The following is a 24913-nucleotide window of genomic DNA, read 5'->3' as shown; positions in this document are numbered from 1 at the left end:
TGGGTAACAAACACTGTCACCTGAATGTCTCTGTTCCTAGAGAGAACAGGTCTAATATTGATATCTTTGGAGAGAGAGTCCTTTTGAAACAACGAAGCTTTGATGCGTGTGCGAGTGGTTCAGTCAGATGTCCTTTAGAGTGTGTTTCAAACTCAATACAGAAACCCTTCCTGCCCCCAAGGCACTATTCTGATTAGTATTAACACAGATTGCTGGTGGTGTTTCCATTAAGCCTATAAGAGACTGTCAGCTCTGTAATGATTCTGTCTGTTACTGCTTGTCTGAAAGGTCATGGAGAATTTTAACCCAACACCTCTCTGGGGCTCCTTCACTCTCCGGTTCTCATTTTCATCTCTGTATCTTTCAGCAATTTCCATCTTTCACATTCAGTCATACAGACCGGGCTAATTTTCCACTATCTCTGTCCTTTTTGACATTACCCTCCTAATCTTTACTCCTTCTCCCATTTTTCTTCCTCTCAGCACGCCGCAGTTTCTCTCACTGACTTGCTCACTCTATCTCTCCTCCTCCTCTCTATTAGCCTGTCTACCCCTTATATCAAGCTCTGGGGCTCTGGCTAGTTAATTGGGGTACTGCACTTGTTCAAGGCTAATAGATACCCTAATGATTAGTCCTTCTCTGTCTCTGCTCCCTTCCTGTGTTGATGTGTTCCTCCAATATCAGGTGTACTCAACTGTAAAATGAGCTCAAGACTACCATTAGGTTTTTCACATGACATTGCCTTGTTAGCTTTGAGTCCTTGACAAAATGCGCTTCTTCAGAGGAAACTATTTTAAATGTATACTGAATATGTTATAAAATGTTGCCTTGCTTGTGGTTTAGTTTTAAATTAGTTTTTTTTTTTTTTTGAGTTTCTGCTGAAATGAGTTTTAAATGACTCTTTTGTTAGCAGTTCCACATGGCTGAAATCAGACGCCCTTCCTCGTGCATGCACCTCATCCTCATTTCTCATTTCTTTATAGGCAACAACTCTGTGCAGCATAAATAGTGCTCTGGACACTCTCTATTGACTTCAGTAGAATTTGGTTCTAGCATGTTGCTAAGCTAACAATGATTAGCTTTGTTTGGAAAAGCACACTACCATTCTAGTTTGGGGTTTGTAAGATTTTATTTTTTAATGTTTGCGAAGGAAGTCTCTAATGCTCACCAAGGCTGCATTTATTTGATCATAAATACAGTAAAGCAGTAATATTGTGAAATATTACTATTTAAAATAAGTTTCCTATTTGAATATATTTTAAAGTGTAATTTATTCCTTTGATTATAGCAAAGCATAATTTTCAGCAGTGTCACATGTCACATTATCCTTCAGAAATCATTTTACATTCTAATGTGCTGATTTGGTGCTCAAGAAACATTTCTTGTTGTTTTCATTTTTGAAAATACTTGTGCTGCTTAATGTTTTTTTGAAGACTGATACATTTTTTTCAGGATTCTTGGATGAATAGAAAATTCAAAATAACAGAATTTATTTGAAATCAAATTCTTTTGTAACATTGTACTGTCATCTTTGATCAGTTTAATGCAACTTTGCTAGATAAAAGTATTAAAAAAATCATACTTACCTCGACTATACTTTTATTGTGCTTTTATGGCTTTTTTTGTGTTTTATGGTGCTTTCCAAGAAACATTTCACTTTTTTTCCCCCAAAGTTCAAAAGAACAGCATTCATTTGAATTTAGAAATCTTTTTTGTCACATTTGATCGTTTTAATGCATCCTTGCTAAATAAAAGTTAAAAAAAAATACTGTCCCAAACTTTTGAACTGTAGTGTCGAAGTAGCATATTAAATAGTATAGAGTAATTAATTTGCTTACCTTTTGGAATGATCTTTGTTTCAGGAGTGTGCCTGTGATGTCTCAAAAAGCTGCCTCCATAGGGAGCTCTCTATGTTCTGAAACGGCAAAAGTGGGTATAAGATCAAACACTAATAAGAACGCCATGGTAACACCTGAAAAAGTACGTCTGTGCTTTTCAGACAAATGATCAGGAGCAAGAAGAGGCCAATCAGCACTTTTGTGTTGTGTTGTGTTATTTGTGTAGACCAGATCCTACCCTGTAGGAGTTCTTGCATTTCTTAATAAGCCTTTATTTAAATCCATTTAAATTTTAGCAGTTTAGTGTAAATGCAGATTTTGTGCTGTTAATTTAAACAGATGTTTTCATTCCCAATGTAAATCTGCTCTTAAGCAAACATTGAGAGGCTGTTTGAAAAAAAAAAAAAAAAACGACACTGTTTATCTGCATTTCCCATGTTTATAGATGTGGAAAGGAGATGCAGAGTCCACAAAATAACAGTTGAAGTACGGATGAAATATGCAGCGTTTGCTCTGGACTCATTACCATCAAATCTTCTGCACTTGGCTTCCAAGTGCTTTTGAGTGGAAAACACTGCATGTTGTTTGTGCTAAGTCTTCCTGCCATGTATTGCTATTGTTTTGCAGACTTTCGTTTCTGCTCTCTATTTAGGACACTCATCTCATGTGAGTAATGATTAACTCCTTGGTGAAAGTTCTGCAATCATTCTTGTTGTTTGAATTTGACTCGCACCTAATCATTAACTTTCATTAACTCGCATTGATTTGTTGCTCTCTGTTCATGCCCAACGTGAACAATCTACACATTGATTACAAAGTCAATAAAGAAGTATGAGATTTTTGGATGCTGGGTGACACTCTCCCTAGAGGCTAATATGATACTGTTTTCGGAAAATGACAAGTTTATGGCTCTGCGAGCAGAGATTATAATTAACTGGGACGGGTTTATGAGGGAATACTGTGCACTGCTTTGCTGCTGCATGCTAAATGGTTTCTAGTCATGCAGTGGAACAGATGCAGTGCTACTCTTAATCTTTTGTGTGCTCCAGGCTGGAGACATGTGAGCCACCATCCTCAGGCTATATGGTGCCCATCACAAAAGGGAAGATATTGTCATTAGATCACAGACTTAAACAATACACCTTAGCACTTTGGAGGTAATAAGAGATATAGAAGATATAGAAGGCTATTTACTTGTACTGGAAATCATTATGGTTATGATTCATCCATAGGCACGAGGCTGCAGGTAATCATGGCTGTGCTGATATTCCGTAAAATGGCACGTTTATGAGTGATCATTGATTATTTTTTTTTATTTATTTATTTATTTATTTTTTTATATATAAATAAGAGTGTTGCAAATGGAGTAAATTATATTCTATAATTTATGTCCCGATGTCTGGCTAAGACTACTGGGGGGTAGTCTCAACCTTACGGACTGCCCACACGCCGTTAACTGAACGTCTGATGCATACAGTATGGCACACAAAACGGGAAACATTTTCACAAAGGCAAAAGTCAGAATCTGATTGGCTGACTTCTACAGGTTTTCCGGGAGCCTAGTTCATGGCGTAGGATCAGGTGTTTTGTTTGAGGCACTTAGTTCAATATAAAATAGATGTTGGCATGTTTACCGATGGGATACGGGATTTTCTTTTTCTTTTTTTTCCGAGCTTGTCCAAGAAACCTTTGGATTCCCAAGTGATCCCATTTTGCACATTAGTCTGTTATTGTAGCAACATGTACCTGTCCCTAAACAGGACGTTGAACAAAACAAAACTGTGATTGGTCACTTTACATCTCTGTCAGACGACCTCGTCCTGAATTAGTGGGCATTCTTTGACCAATTGATAATTCGCAAAGACCCGCCCCCTTTAGTTACTGTTGCTATGTCCGTCAAGCCATGGTTGTCGCCACATATGTTCTCATGCAGTGAAAAATACATCGGGGAGCAAAGAGGACACTGACAACGCGACGACAGACTAGACAGAGCAGGTTACTTTTGATATGAAACAAAGTCTCAAATTTTGTCACTTTTAAAGTTTAAACAATAAATACCATTTTGTGGCTCTTTAATGTGTCGTGACAGATCGCTGTAGTGCCTCAGTTCAAGTGGCTCGTGAACCGATCATCTCTTCCTACTAGTTAATTTATAAAATCAAATATACATGAATGAACATCAGAAGAAATGTTGGTTTAACCACAGAAAGATGCCAGTATACACCATTTTTCAAGTTCAAGTCCACCGACGTTAATCTACTAACTACCCTGACTGCTTTGTCGAACAAAATGGTAGATTCTGCATTATGATTGGTTAGATCGCCTGTCAGTCAGACTCCTGGCGGAGGGTCAGTTGCAGTAGCTATAGAGCCGACACCTTATGTCATTAGGCAAAGGTCTGGCTACGCAAGACTAAGTGTGGGCGGGTGTACAAAAGACATTTCAAAATGTTAAAAAAACAAACAAAAAAAAAAACACTCCCACTTAATTTTATGGTGACTGACCATATATTTGGAGACAAAAGGTCCAAGTTGTGGTTTTCAACAGGTCCGGTGTTATGGCATAAAAGATTACAAATGCTTGTTGTCTTCCTAGTCATATTTATTCTTCAAGGTCACCCTTATGAGTGTTAGCATGGAGAGTCTTGAAAAAAGCGTATTTACTTACAAAATATGTAGTTTGAAAATGTAATACTGTCTCCAGAGCGTTGAGAGAGGCATCTGTTCTGACGCAGGCTGCCATCCAGTTGAATATTTAATGGTACTGATCAGCACAGTGTGCCTGAATACTTAGAGTAGTTCACCCAGTAATAAAATTGTTGTCATTTACTCACACTCATTCCATCACCATGTTTTTTATTTTTTTATTTTTTTTTTTTGTGTAGTTTGAAGTGAATTATTAGGCAAAATGTCGGAGCTGCTATTTTCCATACAATTAAAGATGGATAATGATTTATACTTCTAAACTCCAAATGTGATAGTGTGAGGAAATGCAAGTTATGCACTGACAATCTTCCCTTTCACCAAAGTGTTCAGAAGTTTGGGGTCAGAATGTTTTTGCTCACCAAGGCTACATCAAAAATACAGTAAAAATTGTAATTTGTGAAACATTATTAGAATTTAAAATACCTTTTTCCTATTTTAAAATGTTCTAACTTTAATTTATTTCTGTGATGACAAAGCAGAATTTTCAGCAGCCATTACTGCAGTCTTCAGTGTCACATGATCCTTCAGAAATCATTCTAATATGCTGATTTAGTGCTCAAGAAATGTTTTCTTCTTATTATCAATGTTGAAAATAGTTGTGCTGCTTAATATTTTTGTGGAAACAGTGATACATATTTTTTCCAGGATTCTTTGATAAATAGCAAGTTCAAAAGACCAGCATTTATTTGAAATAGAGTCTTTACTGTTACTTTTGATTGTGTTTCATCAGGTACGATACAATAAATCTATACAATTTTGAACACAAACTATTGTTTTAAGTGAATTTCTCATAATTCCTGTTAGAAAGGGAAAACCAAGCTTGCTCTCTAGAGATGCATGGCTTGGATTGCATTGGAGTTGAAATTCTCCACTGCTCCAGGGGTCTTTGTATCAAGCACAGGAAAAAAAAACCCCGGTGGCATTTACTGATTAAACTGCACTGAATGCCTCTCTTTTGACATTCGGTCTTTGATGGCTGGAAAAGCTGACCGAAAGAATTGAATGGAAGAGACAAAACAGATCAAATCAGTAATTCAAGGCACAGTTTGAAGCAGCATAAAGCAGTGTTTTCATTGTGAATAATTGGGTAAATTATTCATAGGTTCTCACAGTGACATTTAAATGCATACATTTTCATTAATATTTTAGACATATCTGCATATTGTGATAGAATATATTCCTGGTGTATTTATGGACTCTGTTTTACCTTTTTGAAGTGTTATATTACAGTCACAGTGATGAGAGAATTATTTCAGCAATGGATAAATCGTGTAGAGGGAAGATACAGGTAGTGCCCTCTTCTAAGAGCATCTCGACCACCCACGTTTCTTGTTTTAAAATCTACGTTTGGACATATTTGTATGTTTAAGAGCAGCTGAAGCTGTTTATGCCTTAATGAAATATGATGTCATTTGTTTATTCGTCTTAGGCTGTGAAGACATTGTGGCAGACAGCATCTCGCTGGACACTGTGGTGGCCATCCTGAAGTGGAGCTCACAGCCCTATGGCTCCAAATGGGTTCATCGGCAGGCCATGCACTTCCTGTGCGAGGAGTTCAGCCAGATCATGACCTCCGACGTCCTCTATGAGCTAAGCAAGGAGCACCTGCTGGTGGCCATTCAGTCTGATTATCTGCAGGTGATGACCGAACACCAATTAACCCTGAGTTCTTTTCAGATTTCCCAGTGCAAGATTGTCCAGTTCATGATTTCTCAATCTAGGGAGCTCATTGTGTTTCTAATAATCTATCTTTTCTAGATAAGTGAAAAATTACATTTTGTTAACTGAAATGTGAAGAATAAGGGATTGTTCACACAGGACATATTATTGGATCCTCAGACTTGCTCTTGCTCAAAAAAACTGATGCTTTTTTTTAATGAGATATGGGTTGTTAAAAAGGGATTCCCTGGGAAAAATTGGAATTAGGAATTGTTGGTCCGATTTAAAACTGATTTTAAATCGAATTTTCTAGCTTAATCTTTCAAATAAATTCACTATAAGGTCTCTTACATGTGATTTTTGTGCTTTTACGACAACATCAAGCTTATTTTCTCTCTGGAAACATGCAGGGGTGATTCAGGGCAACTGCATCATATTGCACTATTGGGAAATTTGTGTTTATTTCAGTCCGCAAATCATTGTAGGGCTTAAGGCCTATCTATTTCAGACAGCAGTGTTAGTATCAGTCTGTTTATCGATCTCTGTTGATCAGGGCTCCCTTTTCTTAAAGGTCACCTGCTTTTGTTTTTAGACAAGTGAGTCATCTGTATCAGATGACCCCCTTACTTCTCCTCCGTGAGCTTATATAGAGAGCTGTAACCCCATCTGGGATTTGGCCTGGCACACAGAAGTCTGTTAGCGCCTTCACACTCCTGTGTGCTAGATCTTCAACATTTACAAGTCTTTGCTAACTCTACCCCGGGTCAAACCTGTTGAAATAATCTAATCCCTCTAGTGACTGAGAATTTGTAAACAAACATGAACTAGTGTTGTAGTGACTAGTGTTGGTTTGACAGATATACTATGCCTCAAAAAAGGTGGATTAACTGATTGATTCATTGCCATGATCATGGAAAACCTGTAAATATCTGTGAATTTTAAGCTTTTTTTTTTACAGGTCTGGAAATGACATAAAAGTTAATAAGTCTTAAGTCATGGTAATGTCTAATGAATGTACTTTTTTTTTTTTTCTCTAGTTATGCTCATTTTTACATTATTTCATTAGCTAGATATTGCTATTGTCTAGAGCTTGAGTAGAGTAAAACTTGTTTAGTGACTTTTTCAGTTAGTTAACAAATCGGTCTGAATGATAAATTGTCAATCAGTCTGAATCAAAATGATTTTTGAAAAGTTCTGTGAACTTGGCCAAGATATACAGGTGCTGGTCATATAATTAGAATATCATCAAAAAGTTGATTTATTTCACTAATTCCATTTAAAAAGTGAAACTTGTATATTATATTCATTCATTACACACAGACTGATATATTTCAAATGTTTATTTCTTTTAATTTTGATGATTATAACTGACAACTAAGGAAAATCCCAAATTCAGTATCTCAGAAAATTAGAATATTGTGAAAAGGTTCAATATTGAAGACACCTGGTGCCACACTCTAATCAGCTAATTAACTCAAAACACCTGCAAAGGCCTTTAAATGGTTTCTCAGTCTAGTTCTGTAGGCTACACAATCATGGGGAAGACTGCTGACTTGACAGTTGTCCAAAAGACGATCATTGACACCTTGCACAAGGAGGGCAAGACACAAAAGGTCATTGCAAAAGAGCTCTGTGTCCAAGCACATTAATAGAGAGGCGAATGGAAGGAAAAGATGTGGTAGAAAAAAGTGTACAAGCAATAGGGATAAGTGCACCCTGGAGGGGATTGTGAAACAAAACCCATTCAAAAATGTGGGGGAGATTTACAAAGAGTGGACTGCAGCTGGAGTCAGTGCTTCAAGAACCACTACGCACAGACGTATGCAAGACATGGGTTTCAGCTGTCGCATTCCTTCTGTCAAGCCACTCTTGAACAACAGACAGCGTCAGAAGCGTTTCGCCTGGGTTAAAGACAAAAAGGACTGGACTGCTGCTGAGTGGTCCAAAGTTATGTTCTCTGATGAAAGTAAATTTTGCATTTCCTTTGGAAATCAGGGTCCCAGAGTCTGGAGGAAGAGAGGAGAGGCACACAATCCACGTTGCTTGAGGTTCAGTGTAAAGTTTCCACAGTCAGTGATGGTTTGGGGTGCCATGTCATCTGCTGGTGTTGGTCCACTGTGTTTTCTGAGGTCCAAGGTCAATGCAGCCGTATACCAGGAAGTTTTAGAGCACTTCATGCTTCCTGTTGCTGACCAACTTTATGGAGATGCAGATTTCATTTTCCAACAGGACTTGGCACCTGCACACAGTGCCAAAGCTACCAGTACCTGGTTTAAGGACCATGGTATCCCTGTTCTTAATTGGCCAGCAAACTCGCCTGACATTAACCTCATAGAAAATCTGTGGGGTATTGTGAAGAGGAAGATGCGATATGCCAGACCCAACAATGCAGAAGAGCTGAAGGCCACTATCAGAGCAACCTGGGCTCTTATAACACCTGAGCAGTGCCACAGACTGATCCACTCCATGCCACACCGCATTGCTGCAGTAATTCAGGCAAAAGAAGCCCCAACTAAGTATTGAGTGCTGTACATGCTCATACTTTTCAATGGGCCAAGATTTCTAAAAATCCTTTCTTTGTATTGGTCTTAAGTAATATTCTAATTTTCTGAGATACTGAATTTGGGATTTTCCTTAGTTGTCAGTTATAATCATCAAAATTAAAAGAAATAAACATTTGAAATATATCAGTCTGTGTGTAATGAATGAATATAATATACAAGTTTCACTTTTTGAATGGAATTAGTGAAATAAATCAACTTTTTGATGATATTCTAATTATATGACCAGCACCTGTATAAGAGTTGTTGGTTCACAGAGATCAAGGTTTAACCCTCTACTGCACACATGTTGATGGCACATGAAAAAAAATATATTCCACATCATTTTTTGGTTCATTTGGGAACATTTTATTGATAAAAACAAATTTTGGCCCCCCACCCCAAAATATTTTGTGCAACAATGGTACAGAATCATAGAGAAAATTATCATCAAAATCAATTTTTTTTTTTTTTTTTTTTTTTTTTTTTTAAATGTCAAGAAATCATTAAGTAAAAAGGGAAAAACACTTGAAAGACATTGATATAATGAATTTGATACCTGTATAGGTCTGTATAATGTAGTGTGTCATGCCATATAATGTACTTCATGTAATAAGATTTCACTCCGTTTGAAACTTCAAAAAGCACTTCTTCTCTGCTGTGAAATAGAGGTGTATGTTACAATTTTTTCACATCACTTTGGGTGTTCCTGCAAACCCAAGAACCCTGCATCTTCCCTTCTTGTAACACATTATGGCCAATGTGAGGTATTGTCCAAAACATCCTCAAAGTATCCCTTATCGCACAACGTTGCCCTGAGGCAACGAAAAGAAAAACTGAATTTCTGAACATGCAAAATAAAAAAAACTTCATAAAACCTGACAAAAGTCTTCTCTACACCTTCTCACACACACACACACACACACACACACACACACACACACACACACACACAGACAGACACAGACACATATTTTTTATGTACAGTTCATGTCATTTTAAATAAGATTACTAAAGCAAATAATCTTGCCTTCTCACACCATTTACTCCTGTGACCATGTGTCAAAACAGGATGTCCCACCTTTAAATGGTGCTTGATAGTGACTCCCACACCTTACTAGACTGTTCTTTGGTACTTTATCAACCTTTCTAATTGGTTGTAATCATTTAAAGAAAAATGTACTAAACATAGGGCTTAAGAAAACTTTCCGTTGCCTGAGGGCATCGCTGTGCTGTAGAGGGTTAAGTCTGCCATGGGTCATGTCCCAGTCCCGTTCCCTCTTTCTTTTTCTTGCCCCCAAATTTCCTGTCTGCACTCTCCTGTACTGTAAAAAAGGCAAAAAGCCCAAAAAAATAAAATTTAAGAAAGTGTAAAGACCCCGATATTAAAAAATGTAATTTAGTTTGAGGGTTAATCTATGTCCATTAAACCTGGATCTGCTTCTGACGTTTAATGAAATGAGATTTTGGCTGTGCAATATTCCTAGTAAGATAAGATAGTAGCAAAATTATTTTGCTCAGATTTCACCTGGCACCTGCAGGACCTGCTGCTATAAAATATATTGGTTTTATACATCCTGTTTTTCCTTTTGAGATTGTTCTTTTGTATTAAATGTGCCATTTTTAAACTTGCATACACCAGTTTCCTTCAGCCTTGCAGCGCTGGCTAAATTCAGTAACATAAACTTGTACTGTTCTTCTCCCCTCTTCACAGGCCAGTGAACAGGACATCCTCAAGTATGTTGTGAAGTGGGGCGAACACCAGCTCATCAAGAGGATGGCCGATAGAGGTATCACACACAGACATTGATATGTCACTAGATACACATTAAAGGAATAGTTCATCCAAAAATGAAAAACCTGTCATTTATTTACTCACCCTCATATCAAACCTTGTATGTTGGGGTTTTTTCCCCACAAGTATTTATACACTACCGTTCAAAAGTTTTTTAATGTCTTTGAAAGTCTCTTAGGCTCACCAAGGCTGCATTTATTTGATACAAAATACAGTAAAAAATGTGAGATATTCTGTTATTTAGTATATTTTAAAATATAATATATTCCTGTGATGGCAAAGCTGAATTTTCAACAGCCATTACTGCAGTCTTTAGTGTCACATGGTCCTTCAGAAATTATTCTAATATGCTGATTTGGTCCGCAAGAAACATTTCTTATCTATGTTCAAAACTTTGTTATTATGTTTGTAGAAACCATGATACATTTTCTTCAAATCCTTTGAATAGAAAGTTTAAAAGAACAGCATGTATTTGAAAAAATGATTGCAGAGACATTTGTTATAAAATATTTCTTATCTTTTGTAAAATTATGCCTTTACTGTCACTTTTGATCAATTGCATGTGATCTTGCTGAATAGAAGTATTCATTTTTCAAAAAAAAAAAAAAAAAACGTTCTGTCCCCAAACTTTTGAATGCTACTGTATATTTCATTACAAGAATTATTACATAGCTCATTCCATCTGTTCATAGTGACCATGTCTGTCAAACTGTGAAAAAAAACAAAAGTATCACGTAGGAGTGTAACGGTACACAAAACTTATGGTTCGGTACATACCTCGGTATTGAATTCATGGTTCGGTACCACAGGGGGGAGAAACCCAAATATAAAATTGCTTCTCTTTTTATTAAACAGTAGTTTACTGAACAAATTGTGTCTCTGTCTTTAAATGAATTCAATTATAATTAAAGGTTTCTTAAGGATAAAAAATTTATCTCTGCTAATTCTGTAAACTATATAGGGAGCCCTTACTTGCACATTAATATAATATTAAAGGTTAACAACAGAGCCCACACTATTAGCCTAAATTCAGTTGCTATTTATTTTTAGATATAATAATCAACACTCAAATAACAAATTGTATTCAAACATTTAAACTGCACATAAGGCAGCTTTTGCATTAACTTCTAAATCTAATTATAAAATTGTTTTTACGGCATTTTTTTTGTTTGAATTTCATAATAAAATGGACAGAATTTGAAAGATGACACTTTGTTTCTTATCGAAAGTAACAAAACATGGAGCTTATTGTGATTATTGGTGGTTAATGGTGGTTAGGCTGTATCCGTCGTGAACACATATATGACATGTACTGAAAATTCACTGGCCAAATACGTGTACTGTTACACCTCAATTACTATTTAATCAAATGTCAAGGAACAAAAATTTGTTTTGTGACAAGGTTAAGTGAGGTCAACCTCAAAAATGGGCCAGAGCTGGGCTGGGCTTGGGCGGCGGGGGGGGTTCGGTACGCCATGAGAAAACCATGGTACATACCATACGTGGTGTATTGCGTTTTTTCAGTTTGGTTTGAATATTGTTACACCCTTAGTCCATACAAGTTTGGAATGAAAGTAATGTTCAGGCAAAAATTTAAGTGCTGACTATTCCTTTAATCCCTATCTACTCCATATACACACACTTTTCTCTAGGCCAAACTTTTTTCTGTGCTGCTGAATTTGTCCCTGTTTTCACCTCTTGCCATAGCTGGTGGTCTGAACTATGCCAGTCTAATGATTTATTCCCCAATCCTCGTAATGTCTAGTAATGACTCTAACTGGCTCAGCACTGAGAAATCAGGCCAAGTGCTCTGCAATACAGAAGCGTAGCATATGGCTGGCAGCTCCAGACCTGGGTCTGCAATTGCTCTGTGTACCCAACAGAATCAAATATACCCAGACTAACACTGTCTTAAATGTTTATAGCTGGTGCCAAACCACAAACACGATCTTTGATTGCTTTTCCTCCAGAACACATTCTAAAGGGAAACAGCAATGCAAAAATACACCTTCATTTTGTCATTAACAATCTTACGCATGATCCTAATTTGCTGTCTGAGGTGTAGATAGTAATTCAGGGTCCATTGCAGTGCAGCATCCCTGGAATAGTGGAGCTTAAATTCCTCGCTCAAGGGCACAGCAGCAGTCAGTGGAGCTGCATAGTGATACTGCTAATCCTCTGGAAGCACACACCCTCCCACCCATCTTTGTCTAATCTATAGTGTGGGCTAGAAAAGTTGGGCCACCATTTCTTCCAACTTAAATACTTGTGTGTGACTGTGTATGAAACTCTGTGTGTTTTTATGTGTTCCCCAGAGCCGAACCTGTTAAGTGGTACTGCACATAGTGTGAATAAACGTGGTGTGAAAAGAAGGGATCTGGACCTGGAAGAGCTTAAAGAGATTCTCTCTCCGCTGCTGCCTTTCGTCCGAACTGAGCACATATTACCCACCAACAGTGAGGTCCTCTCTGACACTGTAAGTGTGTTTGTGTGTCTTCTGTTTATGTCTTTGGTTTGTACAGCTTAAATAGCGGCATAAAAGTGTTAGTTCACCCAAAAATGAAAATTCTGTTATCATTTACTCACCCTCATGTTGTTTAAAATCAGTAAGACTTTCGTTCATCTTCGGAACACAAATGAAGATATTTTAAATGAAATCTGAACGATTTCTGTCCCTCCATTGACAGCTACGTGACTACCACTTTGACACTTCAAAAAGTTCATAGAGAGATAGTAAAACGAATTCATATGAATTGAGCAGTTAAGTCCAAATTTTCTGAAGAGACATGATCACTTTATATGATGAACATATTGAATTTATGCTTTTATCCACATATAAACATTGATCAGTGAACATAAACAGAAGCTCAACCGAACCTGCTTGATGCGCAAGAACAACCCTCTTGCGGAAGCTCAAATGTGCTGTGTAACACGAGAACAAACCTCATTGGTTCTCGCATGTCAAGCGAACATGCTTGAGTTTCCATTTACCACAACTGATGTGTGCGTTGATGAATGTTTATATGTGAATAAAAGCTTAAATTAAATCTGTTCAGCGTATAAAGCGATCGTGTTGAGTTCCGAAGATGAACGAAAGTCTTACAGGTCTTGCGGGTTTGGAACAACATGAGGGTGAGTAAATGATGACAGAATTTTCATTTTTGGGTGAACTAAACCTTTAAGGGGCAGTCACACTAGATTTCACATACACAAAATTGCTTTTTAGCTCCATGCAGCTTCTCTTAATTGAAATTTACTGTACCATTCAAAAGTTTGGGGTCAGTTTGTTTTTGTTTTTGTTTTTAAAATAGAAGAAATATTTTTAGCATTTAATTTTTAATTCAGCAAGGAGGCATTAAATGAATCAAAATTAACATTAAAGACTAGAGATGTCCCAAGTCAATTTCAAGAATTAGTATTGGGGCCGATTAAGCATTTTTTTTTTTTTTTTTTTTTAACTGATCGGTATCAGCTATCCTAAGCCAATTCCAAGTGGTTTTGCCAACCGCCATTAAAAGGAAAAAGAAGAAACTCAAATGTGCTTCCGTAAATGAGGTCTGTTCATGCGCACATACCAAGTTTAGCATATGTGATGCTCACTTTTGTAATGAATCACTCGAAAGTAATTTATTTACTGTTTATTTTTATCTGCCGTCAGACTATCTGATATGTTGTTGCAATAACGCGTTGCTACATGGGTTGCATGTTGCATCAGACTTCACTGACTGGCATTCTGACACCGCGAGTTAGCTGTCTGTCTGTCTGTCTCTCTGCCCCTGCCCCTGAGAAACTGAACTTTCTTTTCATCAAAGAATCCTGATAAAAATGTATCACAGTTTTCACAAAAATATTAAGCAGCACAACTTTTTTCAACATTGATTGTAAGAAATGTTTCTTGAGCATCAAATCAGCATATTAGAATTATTTTTGAAGGATCATGTGACAATGAAGACTGTCACATGTATTGGCAGCTGAAAATTCTGCTTTGCTGTCACAGGAATAAATTACATTTTTACACATATTAAAATAGAAAATGGTTATTTTAAATTGTAACAATGTCACGATATAACTGTTTTTACTATATGTTTGATCAAGTGAACACAGCCTTGGTGAGTATAAGAGACTTCTTTCGAAATCATAAAAATTACAGACCCCAAACTTTTGAATGATAGTTTGTTTGTCCTTTTAAAACTTGTTTTATATAGATCAGGACAATGGGGAAACTGCCCATCATTCAATGCCCATTCAATGTCTTATATTCTATATTGGTCAAATTTGCAGGCCATGGTTTACCAAACTTGAACTAGCATCTAAGCTAAACTTTGGTTAGCATCATTCTGTGAATATGCTTACATATTAGCTATGTTAGTTTTATTAACATGTTACTATTGTTTTTCTATACAGCATGCTGAATAAAAATGACAAAAATGTCAATATTGATGTATGAATTAGTGTATATACTCTGACTCTCAGTACTATTCAGTAATAAAGAATACAAATACTCCATTGCTCCAACAAATTCCATCGCTCTTCTTGACCGCTCTCGTCAAGTATCGGTAAAGACATTTCCTCTGCCTTTAACAGATGAAGAGGGGTCTGATCAGCACCCCTCCTTCTGACATGCTGCCCACAGCAGAGGGAGGCAAAGCCAACGCCTGGCTCCGGCAGAAGAGTGCTGGCATTTATGTCCGCCCACGGCTCTTCTCTCCTTATGTGGAGGAGGCCAAGGTAGGATATACTTTTTCACCTCGCATACAGCAGAATATTTAACCGTTACATTAAAATGAACTAATGAAGATATTATTAAAGCTATTGGGGGAAAAAAAGTAAAGAAATACAATTAAACTATACACTTTTCTTTAATAAATGTTAACCGTATCAAATATGAAAATATCAAATAAACACATGCAAATTAAGTTAATTAAAAGCAAATTTACAGAATTATGTGACTTGCATCAAATCTCGTGTATGTGTGTTCCTCCAGGCGGTTCTGGAGGAGATGATGGTTGAGCAGACCGATCTGGTTAGGCTGCGCATGGTTCGTATGTCCAATGTACCCGACACACTCTACATGGTGAACAATGCCGTCCCTCAGTGCTGTCACATGATCAACCACCAGCAAATGGCTGGCAGCCAGACAGCTCCGCCGTCTGTGGTTGCTAATGAGATACCAGGTGGGTTAAGCGCTCATTCATGCTTAGTAATGACTCTTTGTTTTAACCAATCTACAATTTCAGTCCCATCATTCTGTGCACTATATATCCGTGTATTATACTTGATAAAGTGAATCACCACAATCAAGTCATTTTAGAGCGATATTTCATGGAGGACAAATAGATTGCCCTAATCTAGATGTAGTTGTGACTCCCATAAATCAAGCCATGAGACATTGTGTTCTCAAGTTAATTTTGTGGTTCTTTTTCAAGAAGCAATTCAGTGTTTTTTTTATATATATATATATATATATATATATATAAAATGTGAGTGGGAACATTGGCCTTGTATGTTGGCAAGCTTTGTGATGCTGTGGGTGTTATATAAAAAAAAAATTCAACACCAATTAAAAAAAAACTTTTGTTGTCATATATACCCATCTTGTATAAATCTTTTTTTTTTTTTTTTTTTTTTTTTTTTTTTTTTTTAAGTAATATTATTCATTGATGCACTTAATCATCTGTATTTATTTACACATTTATTCTAACTTAAGTCATGTGTTTTCCTTTGCTCACCCTGTCTTTCAGTGCCCAGGTTGGCAGTAGTGAAGGAAATGATCCGTAGGCTGCAGGAGCTGCGTCACACAGACCAGGTGCAGCGAGCATATGCTCTGAACTGTGGTGAGGGCGCCACAGTCAGCTACGAGCTGCAGATCCGTGTGCTCCGAGAGTTTGGCCTACCTGACGGGGCTGCAGAACTCCTACAGGTAACCCAGTACATCCTGTTTGCGTGGAGGCTGACAAGTGTTGCTATGGCTACCATGAATCTCACTCTGACTTTCATGTCAGTTAGTTTTACCCCGGCCTCTGATGAATACAATTTTGTATTCTAGCGATTGCAGGCACTCATACTGATTTTGTTAAAATAAAAAAGATTTTAAAAAAGAGATGTGAATGCTTCTCTAATGCATTACAATGTCACAATACTAAAATATTATTACAATTTAAATATTTTCTATTGTAATATATTTTAAAATGTAATTTATTGCTGTGATGGCAAAGCTGAATTTTCAGCAGCCATTACTCCAGTCTTCAGTGGCACATGATTCTTCAGAAATCATACTAAATTCATTCAAAATGCGTCCTTCCTGAATAAAAGTATTAATTTCTCAAAGAAAATTGCATTCATGAATTTGTGCAGAGTATTTTTGGAGCCTTAGCGTGTTCTGCATCACTCCATGTTGCTTTGACTAGCATGTTTCTCCAGTTACTGTGCTATTGGTTTAGAAGTGCTCTAAACCCTTGAACTACTGTGATGTCTCACCATTAAGTGACCAGTGAACCTACGCTGGAAAGCTTGGAAGGAGTCAAAACTTCTTCAGCATACCAGCCAGCCTATTAACTCCCATTTTGAAGCATGTCTAGCACAAACATGACCTTACATTGATGTGTGCTGTGTTTTAGAATCCGCACAAATTCTTTCCTGAGGAGCGTTTCGGAGATGAGAGTCCCGTCCTGGCCTTGCGCCAGTCAGGTCGCTGCCGGGTCAACAGTACACCAGCTGTGGAGAGTATGTTCACTGACCTGGAGGCTCTGGTGGGCTTCCACCCTCCTCTGCCCCCACCTCCTCCGCCATACCATCCCCCGACCACCCCGGGCCATAGCCAGCAGCAGTTTAAAGCAGGCTGGAGACCACGGGTCCCCAGCCAACCTCCCTCCAGATCTTTCTCCTACCCCTGCAATCATGCACTCCTTCATAGGCAGCCCTCTTCTAAAATGGGCAGCCCAGTCTACCCACCAGGAGCCAAACCCCTGCCCCCAGACTGCACTAATGCACAGGGGGGAAGGAATCTTCATCCTGACAAGCAAATGGTGATTAATACCAATATATTATTATTATTTATTATTATATTATATATTTTTTGTTTTGTTTGCTATTTATTTATATATATATATATATATATATATATATATATTCATTTTGACATTTGCTAAAGATTACATTTAACAGTGTTAGTGTTTTTAAATGTAAAAAAAAAAGGGAAAATTAGCATATATATATATATATATATATATATATATATATATATATATACACAGTATTGACTGAAACAAATTGAATTAAATAAAATGTATTATTATTTTTAAAGACCCCTTGTGCTGAAAATTGTAACCAATCACGTCAATGTAACGGCGTACTTTAGCATATTAACAGCAAACTAGCAAAGGAGTCTCGAAAGAAAGCCAGGTTATCCTGGTATATTTTTCTGTTGATTTGGACAGTCGTGTAGATTTAGCAATATGGCGGATGTATGATGTAAATTACGATGTTATGAGGAACTGTATGCCTTTCTCCACCGACGTTCTGAGTTGTTCAATGTGTTTGTAAGGATACTGATTGTTAGAAGGCAGCTGTCTGACTCTGAGATGGCGAACGGGAACATGGTTTGTGTAACATTAGCAACACATTATTAGCTGTTTGATAACACAGTCAAGCAAAAGGTTAATCATATTAATTACCGTTATGTGTCCGATGTTGTAAAGAAAGATACCATTGTGCAGCGTTTACCTAAGTTGACGGACTGGATCTCTGAGCTTGTGCGATTGAGTGGAGGTGGGGCTAATTAGCATATTCATAGATCCCTGTATACTAAATGAGACAAGGGTGTAGAGTTACATTCAAGCTATTTTAAGGCATGAAGAATTTTTTTCACAGGAAAAAACATTTAAATATGTCATTTGGTGATCAAAGATGAGTTTTAAGGGATAAGGGTTATTGACTACAAGGCGACTTTAAATAATAATGGATAACCAATATGGTACTGGTATATCATGCTTCCCTAGAGGTAACCGTTGTATCTTAACTTATTCTAGCAGAACATGGAGCCTGTCATCAACGAGTTCATGCCAGACATCGCCATGGGTGTTTCGGCAATGAGCCTGAAGGAACGGCGACTTCCGGAGGTCTCTATGGAGGTGGAGAGTCACGAAGCACACCCTCACCTTTCTACAGCTCCTACCATGTCCCACAGCTACTCCAGCCGTCACCCGCACTCCTCCCGCAAGCGGCATGCAGCCGAATCCAAGCCCGAGGGCCCGCAGCCTGACTTCCCAGATCTCTACGAGTTCCCGGGCCGCCACGCACCTCCCTACTGTGGACCAGACCTCTACATCCACGGGCGTCAGGCGGGCGGAGGGGCGCCACCTCCGTCCTACTCAGAGGCTTCAGAATCACTCCGCCTGGATGTGCTGGAACAGCCTCCACAGAGACTAGACTTGGCGATCGTCTCGCAAGGGGGCATTGCGCAAGCCGTGCAGAGGTCACGGCCCATAAATGAGACGGACCTCACCTGTGGGCTCGGCCCCTCCACAGAACAGTATGAGGAATGGCCCACAGGCCGCCGGCCTGCTCCAGAGGGAATTGGGCTGGGCTTAGGGGCGAACGTAGGGACTGGGGATGAGGGAGGGTTGGGTGCCCGAGACCGAAGGTCACCCAACAAACCTGACTACCCCTACAGGAAGTCTGCTCTCTGACCCCTGATTAAAAAGAGACTAAGGACTGATTTAAATGCTAAGTGTAAGCAAACAGGTGAGGCACCAGCAGTCCTGCACTTTGTATTCTTTCGAGGGCCGACAGTATCTTGAAGTGATGAACGCCCATAAGCTATGTGAGTGGCTGCTTTTCTGATGGGAGATGCTAAAGGGAGATGTCACTTAAACTGCTCCAGATAAGTGTGAAACCTAGTATAGACTGAGGAGAGCTTGGTTTGGTTGTGTGCACCCTGAAAAGAGGTCAAAATTTCAAAATTTTAGTCTGATTCTTTTAAACAGCCATGAAAGTCCTTTTGGCACCCTGGACATCCTGGTTCTCACATGTACAGATCTACAGATATCATAGTATATTTCTTTTACTTTCATTTCCCTGAACATACTAGTATGACTGGATAAAATATATATTTATTTAGATGCACACATTTTGTTCCTTAGGAGTAAATTGAAAAAATATGAAGGCAATAAGTTGCAAACTCATTACTTTGTCTAGTCCTTGAAAAACGGCTCCTTCTTCTTTTGAGGGCAGAGTGGCAGTAATAGCTCGTGTAATCCGCTGCATTTGCCGGCTTTTACATTAGCCTGTGCAATTTAAGAGCCGAGATGGAACATAAAAGGGAAAACAAATGAAATCCCCTGTCTCCTATGAGGCAACTTATCAGGCATAACAATGGCACAGATGCACCATTAAATGTGAATGGGGCTTTGTTTTACCGTGTTTCACAACCCAGATCTGCAGATTCATTCCAGTGTATTTAACTTTAAAAACGATCTGTCCTCTCAAACAAAAATTTGGCACCCTCTTTTGCATTCAGATTCTCTTTCCAAGGCTGCAGTTGCTGGCATTCCTGAGAGATGGCAAATGTGGGTTGATCATTATCAGCCTTGTCCTCCAGAAATGTACAGGAAACTCAATCAAACCAATCTCATTCCGCGTCTTCACTCCTCTGGTTTGGTGGGACAGCAGAAGTCCATGGGCGGAAGTTCATTAGCTTTTCTATGCTAGTTCTGTCAGCAGATGACCAACAATTATGATGTCATGAACAGGCTTTGCAAAAAAAGAGAAATCTTGGAAAGTGTCATGGACACAAAGATTTAGAGGATTTACTTTTGATTTGTTACACAACACTTTAAGAAACAAGATCTCACACACTGCTGCACACCCTATCTATAAAAGTGACTTATTTTAAGCTTTTTTTTAACATCTGAAATACCTGTATTCTATAAGAACTGTGCAATAGGCAGCCTTTCCATTTTAAATACTCATTTTGCTCTCTTTTCCTTACAGTAAGAATTTTTCTCAGATTATCATACTGACACACAAATATGCAGGCTAGTTCACCCAAAAATGTAAATTGTCACTATTTACTCATCATCATGTCATTCCAAACCTGTGTGACTTTCTTTCTTTTTGTAGAACACAAAAGAAGACTTTTTCTCCATACAATAAAAGTCAGTGGGATCCAAAAACAACAACATTGGACCCTGTTGACTTCAAAATGTCTTTTGTGTTCTGCAGAAAGCAAGAAAGTTATACAGGTTTGAAACAACATGAGGGTAAGTAAATGATGGCAGAATTTGCATTTTTGGGTGAACTATCCCTTTAAGATAATCAACAATAGCCTTTCCCCACAAGTAATGGTACTGTATTTTCACATACTCTCATATATTATTATATAAGCATCTCTGGTTGTATTAGACCAGGTGGGACCTCTGTTGAATATCCAAACGATCCTCAGTCGTATCCATCCCACGTTCTTCACTTTGAGTGCTTTCATTGGAGCACATGAACTGTTTTGTTGGTTGAAAGCACAAATGTACTGAGAAATACTGAGAATGTCATTCATTTCTTGTCAGATAAAAGTGCTCAGACATTTTTGGTTAGATGGTCAATCAGATTTTTTGTTTTCTGTTAAGAACCCACAGTTAGACCAAAGATGGGTTGGGGAGGATGTTTGTGTTGCTTGTTGAATCTCTAAAGCATTTTATTACCAGGTTTCTTCGTCTCTGTGTAAGTTGAATTGAAACCGTTGGCTTGAGATTCATGTTAGTTACTCAGACTAGACTCTTTGATGACGCTGACCATAGAAGGAACATTTATCATCAATTGATTTTACTGATCCCTCCCCAGGTATTTTGACCTATAAAGATAGCCTTAAGAGTTGATGTAGGGTTAGTACTGCTGTCTGCAGTTATGGCCTTATGACCTCACCTTGGGTAACGCAGTTCTCCATCTTAAATCACATAAGGTCTTCTGTGCCAGAGAGACTTTCTACCTCTGACCAGCTTCTCTCAGCATGTACTTCAGTCAATTCGATTGTCCTTCTTTATATTCTTTTCAACTTACTCAGACCTCTTGAGCCTCACCTTGAACATTTATCACTGAGGGACCAGAACCAACAGCCGGAAGTCAAATTTTATCCACTTTCTCGCATATTTCTGTGAGGTTCCTCTCCTCCTTTTCTTTACATTTGATGTTTTATTAGATTCAACATAACAGCACATTTTTTACTTTTGTTCAGAAAGTGAGGACTGTGCCATTATACATAATAATGAACTCAATCTACAGTTATCACAGGTGTTACAGCAGTAAGCTTGTGTAATTCTTCATCTTCTCTTAGTTGTTCAGAAATGTTAGCCGGCTGATGCAGTTGCAGTGCAACAAATGGGTCCTTCTGGACTCCTACTGCAGCCCACTTCTGAGTCAAGCCTGAAAGAGTCATGAACCCTGAGTGGGAGCGCTCCAGTTTGCCATCCCGCAAAGCTTCAGGGGGTCAGATCCAAAAATAGATCCAGCATACACCCTGGCTGGGGTACAAGTGATCTCCTCAGAGAGTTGAAATGGACTGAGATTGGTAGGAGGCTGCTTGTCTCCTCTTAATGTCAAGGACGTAGTTCTGCAGTTTTCTTTACACCAGGCTTATTGGATACGTGAATATCTTCAGTCCCTGATGCACATGGTTAAACCTTTCCTTTGGCATATGAGCAAACTTGATAATGCATTAGTTTCAGCTTTCAGTAAGCTATTGATGGTCCTCTCAAAATGCAATGCATCGCAGCCTACTTAAGCCTACCTTCCCTGACCTGATTCTGCAGCAAAAAGAGGCAGAGTGAACCAATTTATTAACCACTTTTACTCAGAATAAATAAATGTTTTACCCTAGATTTGTTTTACAGAGCAGGTGTCTCACTCGAACTTCATTTTACCTTGCAGATCCTCCAGGCTTCATGTCATGACAATACGACTCAATCTACCTGTCACGCGAATTGTTTAACCAGCAGCTTGCATGTTCTCCTTTTGATGTGCCGTAAGCTCTTGTCAAAGGGCTGTCATTTAAATTCTCAGTGTTTCTGGTTTGTAACTCAGTATTTTTTTTTTTTAGCTGTGGGTCCACCCCTCTGTATCGATGCCATTTTGAATTGGGTCATCTGTGGTCTGATGAGAAAAGGCCTCTCGGTATGACATTTCTCATGTTTTTTTATTTCCTGTTTTTATGTAACAGTTGCATTTTTAGTTTGCTATTTTTCAGGTGACTGTTACCTGTAAGTCTAAGCATTGAGTAATTGGCATCAGCACTTCCCTTCGAGGCAGCCGAGGGGAGATCTGAGGTCTGTCATGTCATTCTAGTGAATCGCTGCGTAACCATGACCCAAAATCGCCAGATGGATATTTAGGCCTACTGCTGCTACTCAGAGGTTTTCCTGCCAGCGGAGAACATTATTTCTTGACGTCAATGCCGTTCCCAGCGATCTAGTCCCATATAGACCCAGCCATGCCTTAATATTAAGGGGGAGGTTAGGAAAACTCCTTAGATCACCTTCGCCTCTGCTATACTCAGGCCATTTTGAACTGCTAAGAAGTCATTTATTTCATGTTATAAAACACCAATCAGATCATTTTGAGGGTGGGTTCTGATTGCTGCAAAAGTCAATGCACACAGTTGAAGGTATTATTTCGTGTTTGAGATGCACACTGACCTCATAATTAATACATTTCTATCACAAATGCTATTTATTGTCGTTTGGGTTTAGTCTGGTTTGTGGGTTGCTTGCCTGAGAGACTGTTAGAGAATGAATTGGAAATGCATTTGAGCTCCCAGATGAGAAGCTTGAATCCTTGTTTAGTCTGTTTTGTAGAACTCAAACTAGCACGATGTTTGACGTCAAATTGTCAGTGTTTAAAATTTACTGGGTTCGTTTGGGGGTGGGAATGAATTTGGCCACCATACTTGAGATCATCTTAAACCAAGGAATAAAAGCTAGAACAGATGAAGGTACCCATTGCACTAAATTTTTGATGGTGATATGTGTAACGCTTGTTGTGGAATAGTGCCCTCTGTTGGCTCTATTGATTTATTTTTGACTGAAACGTCTTGTTTATTCAGTTCTAGATTCACAGCTGAGTCATTTTTCTTAATCATTCATTCCTAATCCTTTTAGTATATTTGCATGGCGTTGCGTTATTTATCTCCAAAGTGCCGCAAGGCTGAACTGAACTGAAGGTTTGCGTTTTGGATGTGTGAGGGGCAAGGGAAGTAGTGTTTGAAGACTTACAAGTCAAGATCTCCAGGTTCTCTCTTGTGCTATCTCTCTTACGGAGACGATTTAGTGCCTTCCCTGCCTGAGGCTGGGCTTCCTCCACACCCCTTTTGTCTTATGCAAGCCCTTTCTACAAACCTCTGTTTAACCGTCTCTTTGTAATACTGTAGCCAACGCTTAGTGTGCATAATGTTTATTTTGTCTTTTTTTTTTTTTTTTTTTTTTTTTTTTTTTCTCCTCCAAAAAATATTTTTCAAGATTTTTGGTACCTTTGATCACAGGCCTCAGAAATATGGTGTTTTGTTGTATGTAAAATGTAAAGTTTTTTATAAATATATATAAAACATGCGATATCTATTTGAGACTTTGTGTGCGTGTACATATATTTGTGTGTATATATATATATACACACACACACATACAAAAAAAAGCATTCTTTTGTGGAGTTGTGGAAAGTGTCTATTTTTCTATTCTTTTCTTTGGCCGGTGTAGTTATGAACTTTACTCTGCAATTAGGTGACTAATGTCTTGGAAATAAATAGTTTTGAGTTATAATGCTGTGTGTGTGTGTGGTGTTTTTTTGTTGTTGTTTTTTCTTAATTCATTTAAACTGCCAGATGAGCAGTGAGTAACACCTTGTTAGTGGGAAATTTGAGGGGAAAACACTGGGTCTCATTCACTAACCATACAATGTGCATACAAACATTTTCATGCAGAAATTCAGTACAGAAGCTTGTACTGAAATGTTTGATTAAACTTAGAACCAACTGAAGCCACAAGTATGCAAAACCATACTCCTGGAGGTCATTTATTAAGCTATATATAAAATCGATTTAGATATTTTAATTATTTCAGAGTACAAGAAGTCTAAAACACGATCATGTGTAGTCTAGTCCTGTTTACTAGACTGTGTTTTGAGAACTAAACGTTTTGCTTTAGTTGAAACGGAAGCTCTGAGCGAGCGTGAAAGCAAACAAGCTAGAAAAGTTAGGTTGTGCGAAAAGCACTTATATGGACATTGTTTGGCCGTATTTATGTAAATTACTATAGCGGCGGGAACTCGCTCCCTCATCATGCAGTAACAGGGTTTTTCAATTGTGGTAGCAAAAAAAGACGCAAAATTTGTAAAAACCCA

General features: G+C 38.2%; 1 protein-coding gene across 4 annotated transcripts in view; it reads left to right on the top strand.

The window, feature by feature from the left end:
- btbd7 (BTB (POZ) domain containing 7) overlaps positions 1-24333 on the top strand; it is a 57551-nt gene extending 33218 nt beyond the window's left edge. For 2 of the 4 annotated variants that reach the window (XM_051873900.1, XM_051873902.1), the window contains 8 exons: positions 5973-6181; positions 10457-10532; positions 12853-13013; positions 15122-15265; positions 15522-15711; positions 16279-16457; positions 17155-17562; positions 18565-24333. In XM_051873900.1, coding sequence (XP_051729860.1) covers positions 5973-6181; positions 10457-10532; positions 12853-13013; positions 15122-15265; positions 15522-15711; positions 16279-16457; positions 17155-17562; positions 18565-19224 — 2027 coding nt within the window. In that variant the 3' untranslated portion in view covers positions 19225-24333. The remainder of the gene's footprint in view (positions 1-5972; positions 6182-10456; positions 10533-12852; positions 13014-15121; positions 15266-15521; positions 15712-16278; positions 16458-17154; positions 17563-18564) is intronic. The other 2 variants (XR_007926719.1, XM_051873901.1) reach the window with 2 other exon arrangements.
- Positions 24334-24913: the final 580 nt, after the last annotated feature.

The sequence above is a fragment of the Ctenopharyngodon idella genome, chromosome 20 (assembly GCF_019924925.1).
Source record: "Ctenopharyngodon idella isolate HZGC_01 chromosome 20, HZGC01, whole genome shotgun sequence".
Lineage (NCBI taxonomy): Eukaryota > Metazoa > Chordata > Actinopteri > Cypriniformes > Xenocyprididae > Ctenopharyngodon > Ctenopharyngodon idella.
Note: the sequence above shows the minus strand (reverse complement) of the source record. Positions and strands in the feature narration are given on the sequence as shown.